Consider the following 14,684-nt stretch of genomic DNA (forward strand, 5'->3'; position numbering starts at 1 on the left):
ACCAACATATATAAATATAATGAATGCCTCTAACTAGAAGAAAACTTGCAGCTTAGCACTTACATGGCAGTATGTTTTTATATCTGTTTTTCCTCCGATTGTCTCCTGTTTGTCCAATTAAACATTCATCCAATGGTTTCAGATCTTGCAGATGCTGTTAAAACATACATGATAAATCTAGAAGAGCTGGCTCTAGTGCGAAAAATTATCATTTGCCTTGAGTTACAAATTATGATTAAAAAATCAAAAGCAAAGTACTGAAAATACTGGAAATGTGAAATAAAAACAGAAAAGATTGGAGATATTCTGCAGGCTAGGCAGCATCTGTGGAAATTGAAACTGGGTTAAAATTTCAGGGTGATGTCCTTTTATCAGAAGTGAAAAAGTTAGAAATACAAATTGTTTCAAATAACTGCAGAAGTTGGAGTTGGGGGTGGGAAGGGCATTGTGTCAGATATAAACAAAAGGAATGGTCTATGATAGGGTGGAAGACAGGGCAGATCAAAAGACAAAAAGGGTTATGGTGAATGGTAAAACAAGATGGTCATATGAAATAATTTCTCTCTTCTAAACGGGACTAGCTACTCTCTAGCTGATGCTGGGTCCAATGAAGTGACAGCCAGCTGGATACATCCCTTTTCATACAAAGAATCCAAGCTAATACATGAGTGAGGCATACTGTGCAGGGAGCACTGGCACAAACAAAGTTTAATCATATGAATGAGGAATGGGAATAGGCCACTCAACTCCTTAAGTCATGTCACCATTCAATAAGATCATGGCTGATCTAATTATTTCACGTCCCTGCCTTCCTCTGATAAAGTTTCAGGCTTTGCTTATCAAGAATCTATCCACTTCTGCCTTAAAACAATTAAAGCACTCTGCTCCCATTGCCTTTTAAGGAATAGTTCCAAAGACTTGTGACCCACTGAGAAAAATATTCTCATCTCAGTCTTAAATGGGTGACCCCTTTTAAACAGTGGTTTAGATTCTCCCACAAGTGGAAATATCCTTTCCACATCCATTCTGGGAATTCCCGTCAGGATATTAAATGTTTCAACCAAGTCACCTCCTACTCTTGTGCATCTGGAATGAAACTCTAAGTTTTGCAGGAATCCACACTAACCAAATATGTGCAAACTTACAAATGCACAGATTATTTACACATTAGTATCACAGTTCAGAGGACGGTCTATTTTGGGCTCAACAAAGTATACAGATCAACTCTACCACACAATAACAATGCAACAGAACACTAAGTTTTAATAACAGCTGCATTAAGTAACAGCCAAATGCATTTTTAATTTCGGAATTCTCAGTTTTGAATAAGAGTCAGACTGAACTTGAAACGTTAACTCTGTTTCTCCCTCTACAGTTGCTGCCATACCTTCTGGTTTTCTCCAGTATTCTCTGTTTGTTACACACTTAATTTTAGTACATACCTCAAACTCCTGTGATGGAATCTGCTGATCTAGCAGTCTATGCAATGTTTTAATGATCGCATCCAGTTTGGAGCCTGTGTACTGGCTTGCAAGGGGCACCTTTACAACAGATAGTGTGGCAAGCTTCTCTTTAGTTATTGGCCATTCATCTGCAACAGTTTAAAAAAAAACAGATAAACTCAAAATAGTCCAATAAGTCAATAAAATAAAATGCAGCATTATTAGTTTACCATGCAGACATAGAATGATTATTGTCAAACTGGAGCTTAAATCAAAACTTTATTCCCACAATTTTTAGTACCGGTCTTAAGGACTCGGCAGAAGAATTCGAGTTACAAAAATTTAAAGTTTTTGTGTTTAATAAAATTCAATGATACACATGGACATGTATTCAACAAATAACATGCTTATTTTGGCAGTTTATGCAGAGTTTGGAAATCTTGCCCAACTTCTCTACTACTCGTCTTCTTTGTGTTAGATATGTTTTTTGCAAGATGGCGGAGGTCGCAGGGCAGATGGTGTTTGGGCTCCTGCCCCATCTGCTCCCTCTCGCATGACTGACTGCATCCTTCTTTCTTGTTTTTTTTTAATTTTATTTTCCTTATTTAACTTCTGAATCAAATTCATCTTTTCTACTTTCTGCAGCTGTGGTGATGGAGGGGGGTTGCGGGGAGCTGTTGAGTGGCGGATCCAGTCCATTCCTTGTGGCCATGGTGGTTGCAGCTTGAGAAGTGTTCCAGCGTCAACAAACTGGGGTCCATTCTTTTCCTCTGATGTTTTAGTAACATCTGCAACAGGCAGGGTGAATGATCGCTTGGTCTTCAGGAGTTAACTTGGACGGTCAAATGCTTCTTGGAAGTTGAAGTGGGCCCCAGTCCTTGAGAGTTGGGACAGTCTCCAGGCTATGGTGGTGGCTGGAATATCAGTAGCAGATCTTTGGCAGAGGTGGTATTCTGGGTCTGGTCAGTGGCAGTGAGGGCTGCTTCAGCATGCTTCCTCCTTGGGTGTTGCAGCCTCAGGAACAGCTTTGGCAGCCGCAGTGTCCCATAGCCACTTAGGAAATCAAGAAGCCATGGAGGGAACAAAAAATGAAATTTATCCTAACTTTATATGATTTATTTCTTTTCATAATTTAGGCAATTGAAATGGCACAGGCTTATGGCGACTTTACACATTTTACTGCATTTTCTTAAATAAATCACTATTATTATTACTAGAGGCCCTAGCAATGACAATGCCTTTTTATGAGAAGTTAATCTAATAAATTCCACATGCTCGGTCTACTTCCTGTCAGAATAATGAAGAAATGCACCACCAGAGCAACAAGTTCTTGATCATTTGTAGTCTATTTGAGCTTGCTAATTATTTGTATAATGAACAGACTAAGCAAAATAATCTGACAGCTAAACCTATTCAGATAAGTTATTTTAGAACTGTTCAACAGAAAATTTATCTTCAACTTTTGTGAGAAGCTTGCATTAAAAATCCTACCCAAAGTCTTTTCACTAAAATTCACATTGGGTGTCACTTTATTACTAACTTGAATCCTATCTGTAAATGGTAGCAAAGCAGAAAATATTCTGACTGACTTAATCATGTGACCATCAATGACACAGCACCTCAATGCCAGTAAAGAGAAGCTTCCAGATTGCTGATGGTTCAGCAGGTTGGTTTAAACATTGGTACTGGCTATTGAGGGGGGAAGTTCAGCCCCAATCCCATCACTCTGAAAATAGCACCTTATGGATTTAACAGATATTTATGATTTATTTTAAGCCATGCATTCTATGTTGTGATTTGAGCAACAAATTTAGAAAACATGTACCATCCCTCGATATTAATTTATAGTCCTAACACAAATGATGAAAATTCTACATATTTGTAAAATGAATAATTCTAGTTTACCTATTGATGAAGCGTCATGTTGCAAAGTATCAACTGGAAGTTCCTCACTCCCCCTGGTAACCTCACCCTCCTCTGTATTCTCCATATGTGTCAGGCTGGGCATCCTATCATAATTGAACAATTATACTGCTGTTATTTAACATGGTAATGTCAGCACAAATCTGTCTTTAGCATGTGAAAAGATCATCAGATAATCACAGTACAGGGATAGGAATTGACGTAAAATTGCCAACAACCAATCTGAAGTTTTGAGCTATTCCGTGATGTCCTGTCAAGTTACCACGGTTGGATCAGAAATTACTTCCTATAATAGAACAGGTACTTTTCATATAAATAATGAGTTTTCATAACTCAACACTATGCTAGCTTTATTCGTGCAAAGATTACAATTGACTTAAAATATTTTTATATGGATTTAATTTATTTGTACTGATTCAGATAATAATTCTTTAAAAATAATGCTTTCAATTAAGCAAGTGTTAAGTTTATTGCAGATCAGGGCATACAAGTTGACTTTTGTAGCTTTGAAAATCCTTCCAAAGCTAGGATTTGATTCATACCCCAAGCACAAAATGTGAACTGCCAACATTAGTGACAGTTTCTTTTTATCGGTTACTATGCACAGTCTGCTCTATGTAGGCATGTCTTAAACTCTTGGGCATCTTCTGGGCAACATGGCATATATTGAATATTTGATTCCATGCACTGATTTGTAAGACAAGTATAACCCTAAACTTACCTCGGAGCTGAAAATTTAAGGTCAACTTCCAAAGCAATTACAGCCCTAAACTTACATTTATTAGCTGAAAAACAGAGATGTGGGGTTCAACCTGCATGCCAAGAATAGAACATGTACTTTGACATAACAATATTGGGTTATCTTCAATGCTGAAATGAAAACAGAAAGTGCTGGAGGAACTCAGCAGGTCTGGCAGCATCTGCGGAGAGAGAAACTGAGTTAACACTTTGAGCCCTGTATGACTCAGAACTCTCTCTTTTGTTCAGCATCAGAGAGGATAAGGGCATAGTGAATACACAACATTGGGTAGGATTAGAAAAAGGATGAGAAAAAGTTTCTTGTTAGAATGCTGAATGAGAATAAAATGGAACTGGGAATCAGGGCAGCTTTGAAATAGCGTGAGGCAATGCTGATGAACTTGCAGGTTGAGGGCATGCATTTGATGTCATATCACACTGAATGTAGATTACAGGATGCGGCAGGAACAGCAGTCTGCGAAGTGTTGTGTGTCTTGTAATCCTGGATTGGGTTCAAAACATGAAAGACAGAACTTCAGTTGAAATATGAGCAGAGCCGGATACAGTTACTGAGGAAGGAGAGGTGGCTATGAAAGTAACTTTTGGCAAACACTTTATCAAACACTAGGATGGAGATTGTAAGAGGGACTTGTTGAGTTTTTCCAACAATTTCTGATTTTGTTTCTGATTTACACCAACTGCAGTTCTTTTGGTTTGTACTTGCAAGTAGTAATTACACGTCTTACTTATCAACTATTGATCATGGTTTTCCTTGTTTGACAAGAATTGCAGAAAGCATAAAATGGTCCTATTGCCAAGTTTTTTTTAAAACAATATTTCAAAAGACAGTGTAACAGGTTATTTGCAACGTTATGGCTGTACTATTTTGAGCAGCTGGATATGGGTGCAGGACCCTGATCATTCAGTAAGCTAGCTATGTATTCTTCAAATCTATTGGGAGAGATTACCTTTCAGATGTTTTATTTTCAACAGAGAGCTCTTGAATTGCTTTCTCTATGCTGGTTGAAAAATGATAATCATTCTTTCTGAGTGGCTGTAGAGTTAATAAAAAAAAATTATTAACCAGTAACAATCAATGGAAAAAGAACTTTAAGAAAAGACAGTAATTCTATAAAGCATAAGACCTTGCATTTTCAATACCAAGAGAATATCTCAACAATCTATTGCAAAAGGATCTTTGCAAGTACAGTGGGTTTAATGTATTGTTTTACAGGGATAGAACTCAACTATTGCCTTCAATTTTAAAGGAGGGGATAAGAATGAAGTGTATGATCCCTGAAATGAAAGGACTATCAAGAGACAACAGAGGTCTGGCCTTTAAGATAAATTTTCTGGATGCTGGGATAGTAAATTAGACCAGTCTGAGCTCTTTTAATAACGATCAGCACCAAGGCAGAACTTCTGCTCTTTAGGCAAGAATTTCATTTCTGGAGCAAGAATTTCATTCTCAGGTAACAATTCCAACCAAAGAAATGCTGGTGGTGGGATCCACAGAGTGATGAGAGAGAATCTGGGCAGTTAAGTGTTGCCTCCAAAAGCCCTATCCAATCAACAATGGAAGATAGGCTTAGAAGACGAGAGGGCCAACACCAAAAGTATTTTTTAAATTAGCTTATTTGTTCACATGAAGTGGAGATTACTGACACGGCCAGAATTTATTGGCCATCCCTAACTGCTCTTCAGAAGGTGTTGGTAAACTTCTTAAGCTGTTGCAATCCACTTGGTGTAGCTATACCTGACCATTAGGAAGGGAATCCCAGGATTTCACTAGCAGTAGTGAAGGATCAGTGAAAGGAAAGTTCCAAGCCATGATGGTAGGCGGCTTGGCGGCGAACGTATAGGTAATGGTGTTCTATGTGGTAAAGGATGTGGAATTAGAAGGTATTGTCAAAGGAGTCTTTGAGGGTTGCTGCATTGCATCTTGTAGATGGTATACTCTACTGTCGCTCTGTGTTAGTGATGGAGGGAATGAATGCTTAAGCTGAATGGGATGCCAATCAAGCAGGCTGCTTTGATTTAGACAGTGTCAAGTCCCTACATGTTGTTAGACTTTAACACAGAGTCATAGTCATAGAGTCATACAGCAGGGAAACAGACCCTTCAGTCCAACCAGTCCATTCCAAACATAATCCCAAACTGAACTAGTCCCACCTGCCTGCTCCTGGCCCATATCCCACCAAACCTTTCTTATTAATGTACTTATCCAAACGTCTTTTAAATGTTGTGATTGTAACCACATGCACCACTTCCTCAGGAAGTTCATTCCACACGCGAATCACCCTCTGTGTAAAAAAAATTCCCCCTCACGAGTTTTTTAAATCTCTCTCCTCTCACCTTAAAAATGTGTCCCCCAGTCTCAAAATCCCCCATCCTAGCGAAAAGACAACTACCATAAACTCTTTCTAGATCCCTCATTATTTTATAAACTTCTATAAGGTCACCTCTCAACTTCCTACGCGCCAGTGAAAAATGTCCTAAGCCTTGCTTTATAACTCAAACTTTCCATACTCAATAAAATCCTGGTATATCTCTTCTGAACCCTCTCCAGCTTAATAATATCCTTCCTATAACTGGGTGACTAGAACTGGACACAGTATTCCAGAAGAGGCCTCAGCAATGTCCTGTACAACCTCAATATGACTTCCCAACTCCTATATTCAAAGGACTGAGCAATGAAGGCAAGCGTGCCAAATGCCTTTTTAACAACCCTGTGGCGCAAACTTCAAAGAATTATGTACCTGAACCCCTAGGTCTCTCTGTTCCACAACACCACCCAAGGTACCATTAATTGTATAAGCCCGGCCTTGTTTGTTGTAACAAAATGCAATACCTCACATTTATCTAGGCATAGGGAAAGCATTTCAAGACATTCCTGACTTGCGCCTTGTAGATGGTGGACAGGCTTTAGGGCATTGAGTGGCAAGTTCATCACCGCAGAATCTGTTCTTGTACCTCTAACAACCATCACCATCTTCTTTTTACCTCCAGTCAAGAGAGTTTTCCTCCCCCAGTTCCTATTGACTTTAGTTTTGCTAGGGGTCTTTGATGACATATTTGGTCAAATGCAACCTTGATGTCAAGGTCAAACACTCTCGTCTCCCCTCGAGTTTAGCTTTTCTATCCATGTTGGTTCAAAGCTCCAATGTGGTCAAATGAGTAGACCAGGTGAAACCGAAATGGAGAAGCAGTGAGCAGGTTAATGCCGAGTAGGCACTGCTTTTTGTATTGTCGGCAACGTCTTCAATCATATTGCTGATGATCAGAGTGACGATAGGCTGCTCATTGGTCAGACAGAATTTATCCTGCAGTTTGTGGATAGAACATAACTGGCAACTTCCCACATTGCTGGGTAGATGCCGATGTTGTAGCTTTACTGGAACAGCTACAAATCTTGCCACAAAGTCAAGCTGACACAGCAAATACAAACAACAGTCATAGCCCACCATGAATTTTGACACATCTGAATCAGCACACTTCATGCTGTTTCCCACATGTTAATCTGTATAAGAAAGGTCAATAATGAAGTAGCAAAGTATGACTTTCAAAATGACTTAGTAAATGATTCAATTAGCCTCATTAAAAAATAGTTATCATCCTAGATTTATCATCCTCTTTATTGCTTGTCTTCTAAACACAAGTAGCCAACTAATTACTTGTTCATCTCTCTAAAGCTCCCCTTTAAATCCTACAGTTTAGTGCCTACATTTACCCAAAGAACTGACAATGTTTTAGTGATAGAATCCCTAAATTGTGGAAGCAGGCCATTTGGCCCATCGAGTTCACACCAACCCTCCCAAGAGTATCCCACCAGACCCATGCCCTACCCTAACCCTTTAATCCTGCATTTCCAATGGCTAATCCATCTAGACTGCACATTCCTAGACACTATGGGGCAATTTAGCATGGCCAATCCACATAACCTGCATATCTCTGGACTTGGGAGGAAAAGGAGCATCCGAAGGAAACCCACGCAGACACAAGGAGAAAGTGCAAACTCCACACAGATAGTTGCCAGAGGCTAGAATCGCACCCAGATCCCTGGCGCTGTGAGGCAACAGTGCTGACCACTGACGCACCGTGCTGCCCCAAATCACTACATATCCTGATGACTGACCCTTGTGTGCTGAATTTGACCTTTAATCAGCATTGTCCCTATTGACTACTCCACTCTCCTCTGCTGTGATGCACCTGTTGGTTGTTCCAATGGTGCCAGAAAATATTTAGTGCTTACTGCCTTTTGCTCTTTTGATCAGTTCCCGGAGACATTTTATTAGACGTCAGGGCTGGACCATCTTTAACAGTGGAAAGAAGGTGCAGAAAAGGCCCCAGCAAAAATTTGCTTCTTCTAGATTCTTGGGGAAGGATATAACTCCCTCCTGGAACTTTTCAACAAAGAGTCTCTCATTGAATTTTATGTAGGCTGACTGTATCCCTGAGCATTGTAACGTCAACATTTCACTAGGGAGCCAAAGATCTCTCTGGATAAGTCTCACTGAAATGGGACAGAATATCTGGGCAAATGTTACACTCATTATCTCTAAGCAGATTTTCAAAGACCAGTATAAAATTTCTGGAACTCCCCTATACCCCAGTCAATTGTCTGAATAGTGCATCAAAAGGTGATTGATTGAAGTTTAATTAGTGAGAGTCATCACAGTTCACCTCAGCTCTATTTAAGACAGGGCCTGTTCAAAATAGTAAACTGCACACGGGTCAGGAAGGAGAGATCACATCCAAAAAGTGAGACACAGCCTGAGAATGTATACAGCTTGCAGAATCTGGAAGCAGTGCAGGAATTTGGTGCAGAGGGGAAGCTTTTTGCTTGCCTTTTTGGTTCATAGTTTGTGAAGTCTTTTCACAGGATTAATTGAATTCTTTGCGGAGGTAGCAAACAAATTAGACAAAGGAGAGCCAGTGGACATGACCTTTTTGGTTTTCCAGAGGTCTTTGACAGGTGCCACACAGGTGGTTGCAAAATAACAGCCAATTTGTTAGGGGCAAGGTACTGGTATGAATAGAGGATTGGTTGACTGACTGACTGAAGGCAGAGAGTGGGGTTAAAAGATTTTTTTTCAGGAATGGCAGCTGGTGACTAATGGAGTTTCACAGAGGTCAGCTTTGGGACCACACCTATTCACAATATACAAAGGAACTGAGGGCACTGTTGCTAAATTTGCAGATGATACAAAGATTGATGGAGGGACAGGTTGTGTTGAGGAAGTGGGGAGGCTGGAGAAGGATTTGGACAGCCAGGAGAGTGGGCAAAGAAGTGGCAGATGGGATACAATGTGACAAAGTGTGAGGTGATGCACTTTGGTACAAAGAATAAAGGTGTAGGTTATTTTCTAAATGGGGAAAGGCTTCAGAAATCTGAAGCACAAAGAGACTTAGGAGCCCCTAGTTCACGATTCTCATATCTAAGGAAGGATGTGCTGGCATTGGAAGGGAGTCCAGAGGAGATTTACAAGAATGATCCCAGTGATGAAGGGCTCGTCAATTGAGGAGCGGTGGCGGATTCTGGGTCTGTACTCAATGGGATTTTAAAATCTTATTGAAACTTGAAGAATACTAATAGGCCTGAATAGGGTGGATGTGGAAACGAGGTTTTCACTAATAGGAGAGACTAGGACCTGAGGGCACAGCCTCAGAGTGAAGGGACAACCCTTTTGAACTGAGATGAGGAGGCATTTTTTCAGCCAGAGGGTGGGTAACCTTCAGAACTCATTGCTGCAGAAGGCTGTGGAGGTCAAGCCATTTAATACAGAGATCGATAGGTTCTTGATTACTAAGGGGATCAAGAAGATTATGTCACAAAGGATCTATGGTGTGTTGCTAAGTTGGATACAAAACTGGCTTTGTCATAGAAAATAACAGTTAGTTGTGGAGGGGTGCTTTTCTGGCTGGAAGTCTGTGACCAGTAGTGCTCCGCAAGGATCAGTTCTGGGACCTCTGTTGTTTGTTATAAATGATTTTGAATGAAAATGTAGGTGATCTGATTAGTAGGTTGGCAGATGGCATGAAAATTGGTGGAGTTATACACAGTGAGGAAGGCTAACAAACAATGCAGCAGGATTTAGATTGGTTGGAATGTTGGGCGGAGAAATGGCAGATGGAGTTTAATTTGAACAAGTGTTGATGGCAATGTATTTTGGGAGGTCAAACGCAAGAGGAAAGCATACAGTAAATGGCAGGACCCTTATAAGCATTGATATACAGTGGGATCTTGGGGTGCAAATCCATAGCTTCCTGGAAGTGGCAACACGGTAGTAAGATGGTAAAGGCAGCATATGGTAAGCTCGCCTTCTTCGGTTGGGGTATTGAGTATAGAAGTAGCAAGTCACGTTGCAGCTGTAAGAAAACTTGAGTTAGGCCGCATTTAGCAACTATGTGCAGTTCATGTCACCACATTATGGGAAGGATTTGGAGGATTTGAAAAGGTGGAAAAGAGATGTAACAGGATGTTGCCTGGATTGGAGTATGTTAGCTATAAGGAGAGGTTGGACAAACTTGGATTGTTTTTGTTACAGCATCAGAGGCTGAGGGACGAACTGATACAATTATATAAAATTATGAGTGGCACAGATAGGGTGGATAGTTGGAATCTTTCTCCCAGGATGGAAATGTCAAATACTAGTGGGTATTGGTTTAAGGTGAGAAGGAAAAAGTTTAAAGGAGACGCGCGAGTTTTTTTTAAACAGAGGGTAGTCGGTGCTTGGAATGTGCTCTCAGGGGAGGTGGTAGAAGCAGAGACGATAGCAATGTTTAAGAGGCACTTAAATGACACATAAACAGGCAGGGAATAGTGGGTACGATTCTTGTGCAGACAAATGGGATTAGTTTAGAATGGCTCATGGTTGACACAGGACATGATAGGTTGTACTATGTTCTACACAGAACTGTGCACAATCTCAGAACATCCCAACGCACTAAACAGCTAACAAATTATTTATGAAATCTATTGCTGTCATGTGGGAACACTGTATTCCATTTTACACATAGTCCTAAAAACAATAAAATAAAGCACCATGATTATCAGTTTTTGCTTGTGTTCATTGAGGCACAAATGTAAGTCTGGGAGAAGTGCTTACTCTTTATTGAAAAGTTCTCTGGGATCTTTGATGCCCAGGTGAGACAGTAGTTGTGTGTTGGCTTCATTTATTATCTGAAAATGAAATGTCAAGCTAAATTGTGTATTCAAGTCCAGGATTGGCTCTTGAAGTGTCAATTTTTTGACTGTAGTGCTGAAGCAGCAGGTATAAGGAAGGCATATGGAATGTTGACATATATTGCTAAAGGAATTGAATATAAAAGTAGACAACAGTTGCTTCAACTCTACAAAGCATTAATGAGACCAGACCTGGAATATGTGTACAATTTTGATTCCTTCACTTGAGAAGGGATGCAGCTTTATTGGGGAAGTTCAGAGGAAGTTCACTAGATTGATTCCAAAGATGAGGGGCTTGTGTTATGAAGAGAGACTGAGAAGTTTAGGCCTAAATTCTCTGGAGTTTAGAAGAAGGAGAGGAGATCTAATTGAGGCATACAAAATGCTAAACAACATAGATGTAGAAAGGATGTTTCTTCATGTGGAGCAATCTAGAATGAGAGGTCATAGTTTTAGCATAAGTGCTAGCAGACTTTAAACAGAGATGAGGATAAATTACTTCTCTCAAAGGGTCATGAAACTGTGGAATTTACTGACCCAGAGTATGGTGGAGACATTGAATAAATTTTAGGAGGGTATAGACAGATTTTAATGAATAATTAAGGGTTATGGACAGCAGGCAGGAAAGTGGAGTTAAGGCCAAGATGAGATGAGTGCAGTACATGCTACCAATCGAATTTGTGCAAAATTTGTTCAAATTAGGATTGTTAATTACCTCAGGGGAGTCTTCAGGCAATGAAAAACCTTCATAATCTGTATCCTCAGATTTAGCAGACATTTCTTCTTCCTTCAGTTCACCTATATGTTTAGCAATACCAGGTGTTTTCACAAAATCTGTATCTTTCCCTGTCCAAAAAATAATAAAAAAAAAACAGCTTTTCCTTTAAAACAGTGATACAATGAAGCTTGAGACTCTGAATGCCCTTTCACTTCTGGAACCTGTTCAGATTAAATGGATTGATGTCACTTCTCTGTTAACTGCACTCCTACAGTTAACAGCCTTTGAGCAGCACACACCTATTATCAGAATAACTATTCTGCATTTATTTGAATATGAGATACCGGCTACTATCCCACTGAAAATTACTTTAATTTCTCGGAGTGTATTTTTTTTTGGAATGGCTACAAAAATACACTGAATGGTAAAGAACAAATTTTATTCTTTATCCAATTTATGATTTTTTAAAAAACACTGCAGCTAAAATATTTACAAACATACTTTACCTTTTTTTATATTAGCCCGATAAATGTGGGGCTCTTTATAGGTGTACATATTCTCACCTGGTTCATTACTTCTACTTTTAAAGTTTAAATGATTGTTACCAAGGCACTAAGTATATTCAAGCTTCTGACAAGTGTCCATTTAAAACAAAGCAAGTATTACATAATCAGTATTCTGGTAAACATATGTAATCGGTTACAACACAATAACATTTTAGAGTGTAGAAGAATCACCGGATTCTGATGGGAAACTGTTGCAGTTCAAAATATTTATGAACTTTCAATGCTTTGTTAAGCTAAGAGATTTCAGTGGATGACTGAAGAATCTTCTAGTTTCTCCATCACTCTCAGTAATTGAATAGTTCTCAGTTAAAAATAGGACAAACCAAGTGCAGAATGAAATCACACTTTCTCATCCTCACAAATATGCCTCAACCATAATCTTGCATGAGCTTTCTGTAATACATCAGTTCAAATTTTCTGTTTCCCACATCAGGTGATTTATGATCTGGACACTGACCCAGCAGGTTTATATATAATTTACAATAGAGAAACAGACTTCTGGCTAAACTGGACTGTGCCAATTTTTATACTCCAAATGAGCCTCTTGTTCTTCTATGTCACTGCATTTCTTTACACCCTGTCTCCCTTAGTTATGCACCAGAGTACTCCAAAAAGGGCATCTATCTCCCTGTGCTCATTACCTGAATGCTTAAGTCAACAATTTTGAATTTACAAGGCCCAATCTTTTCAGTCTTCAATTTTACCCCACTGCAGTCTGGTTAAATACATTGAGAATATAGCGGTAGCAAGTGTTAATTTTCCAGAATCAGTGGTCAGGATGTTGTCAACAGTATTCTGTTCCTGAAACATAGCCAGACCTGTGTGCCACTACTGTTTACCCTCTTTTTGCCATTTCCCATAAAATTTAACTAAAATTCCAACATGCAAAACACATGTGCTTAAGCAGAGGGGCAGCATTTTATGGGTGAAACTTGCTATTAGCTGACCATGACCAGTGGGTTATAAAACAGCCTCCTGGAGAAAAGAAAGATTCTGCTTCCTGGTCACAACATTGTTGCCAAAGGCCAATGGCTGTCTTCTACATTACCTGAATGTTTGTCCCTGTCTATAACTCCAAACCATCACCACTCCCTCTCCACCAACACAGGAGCATTGGACTTAACTGGACCAGGCTATTTGGCCCTTTGAGCCTAATCCAACTCTGGGACTTCCTTTTCTCTCAAAACTCAGTGTAGAATAATTCAAATGACCCAGTCTCCACTCTTCTTTGAGGAAAAGAATTCCACATACTAAGTTCTCTATCTTAAAAGGGAGCTATCTTATTTTTTGTGTCTACAATTCTAATCTCCCCACAGGAGATTAGAATTTCTCCTGGCATTCCCTACTATCAGGAACAGGCCTAAAATGTTTGAACATTCTACAAATGATAAATAAGCCCTTCATCTCAGGTGTGTGTCAACTGCATCTTCCCTGAAATGCTTCTAATTCAGTAAAACTTTGTTTTTCAAATAAGGAGAAAGATGTTACTGGGACTGGAGGATTTGAGGATCATGAGAGGTTGGATAGGCTGGGACTTTTTTCCCCTGGAGTGTCAGAGGCTGAGGGCTGACCTTATAGAGGTTTGTAAAATCATGAGGGGCACAGATAAGGTGTATAGCCAAGGTCTTTTCCTCAGGGTAGGGGAGTCCAAAACTAGAGGGCATAGTTTTAAGGTGAGAGGGGAAACATTTAAAAGGGATCCGAGGGGCAACATTTTCCACACAGAGGGTGGTGCACATGTGGAATGAACTGCCAAAGGAAGTGGTAGATGTGGGCACAGTTACAATTTTTAAAAGACATTTTGATAGGTATTATGCTTAGGAAAGATTTAGCCGGATATGGGGCAAACATGCACAAGTGGGACTAATTTACTTTGGGAAACCTGGTCAACATAGACCAGTTGTACCAAAGGGTCTATTTCCATACTGTATGACTTTATGTATACCTTTGAAGTATAGTCACTATTATAATGGACACATGGTATCACAAACAGCAAAGATATAAAGATGAAATGGATGATGGCAGTGGCACAAAACATGCAAAAATAATTTTTGCCACCCATCATGCAACATATCTAATACATCGGTGGAACCAAATACAGACATGGTGTA

The 14,684-nt window shown here is 39.6% G+C and overlaps 1 protein-coding gene across 1 annotated transcript in view; it reads right to left on the bottom strand.

The window, feature by feature from the left end:
• The window catches only part of ptpn13 (protein tyrosine phosphatase non-receptor type 13), a 190,343-nt gene that overhangs the window by 20,927 nt on the left and 154,732 nt on the right, over window positions 1-14,684 (bottom strand). The window contains exons 32-36 of the mRNA XM_048604393.1: window positions 12,005-12,135; window positions 5,072-5,157; window positions 3,348-3,451; window positions 1,443-1,591; window positions 64-154 (exon numbers count right to left, since the gene is read on the bottom strand). Coding sequence (XP_048460350.1) covers window positions 64-154; window positions 1,443-1,591; window positions 3,348-3,451; window positions 5,072-5,157; window positions 12,005-12,135 — 561 coding nt within the window. The remainder of the gene's footprint in view (window positions 1-63; window positions 155-1,442; window positions 1,592-3,347; window positions 3,452-5,071; window positions 5,158-12,004; window positions 12,136-14,684) is intronic.

This window comes from Rhincodon typus, chromosome 1 (assembly GCF_021869965.1).
Source record: "Rhincodon typus isolate 14 chromosome 1, sRhiTyp1.1, whole genome shotgun sequence".
NCBI lineage: Eukaryota > Metazoa > Chordata > Chondrichthyes > Orectolobiformes > Rhincodontidae > Rhincodon > Rhincodon typus.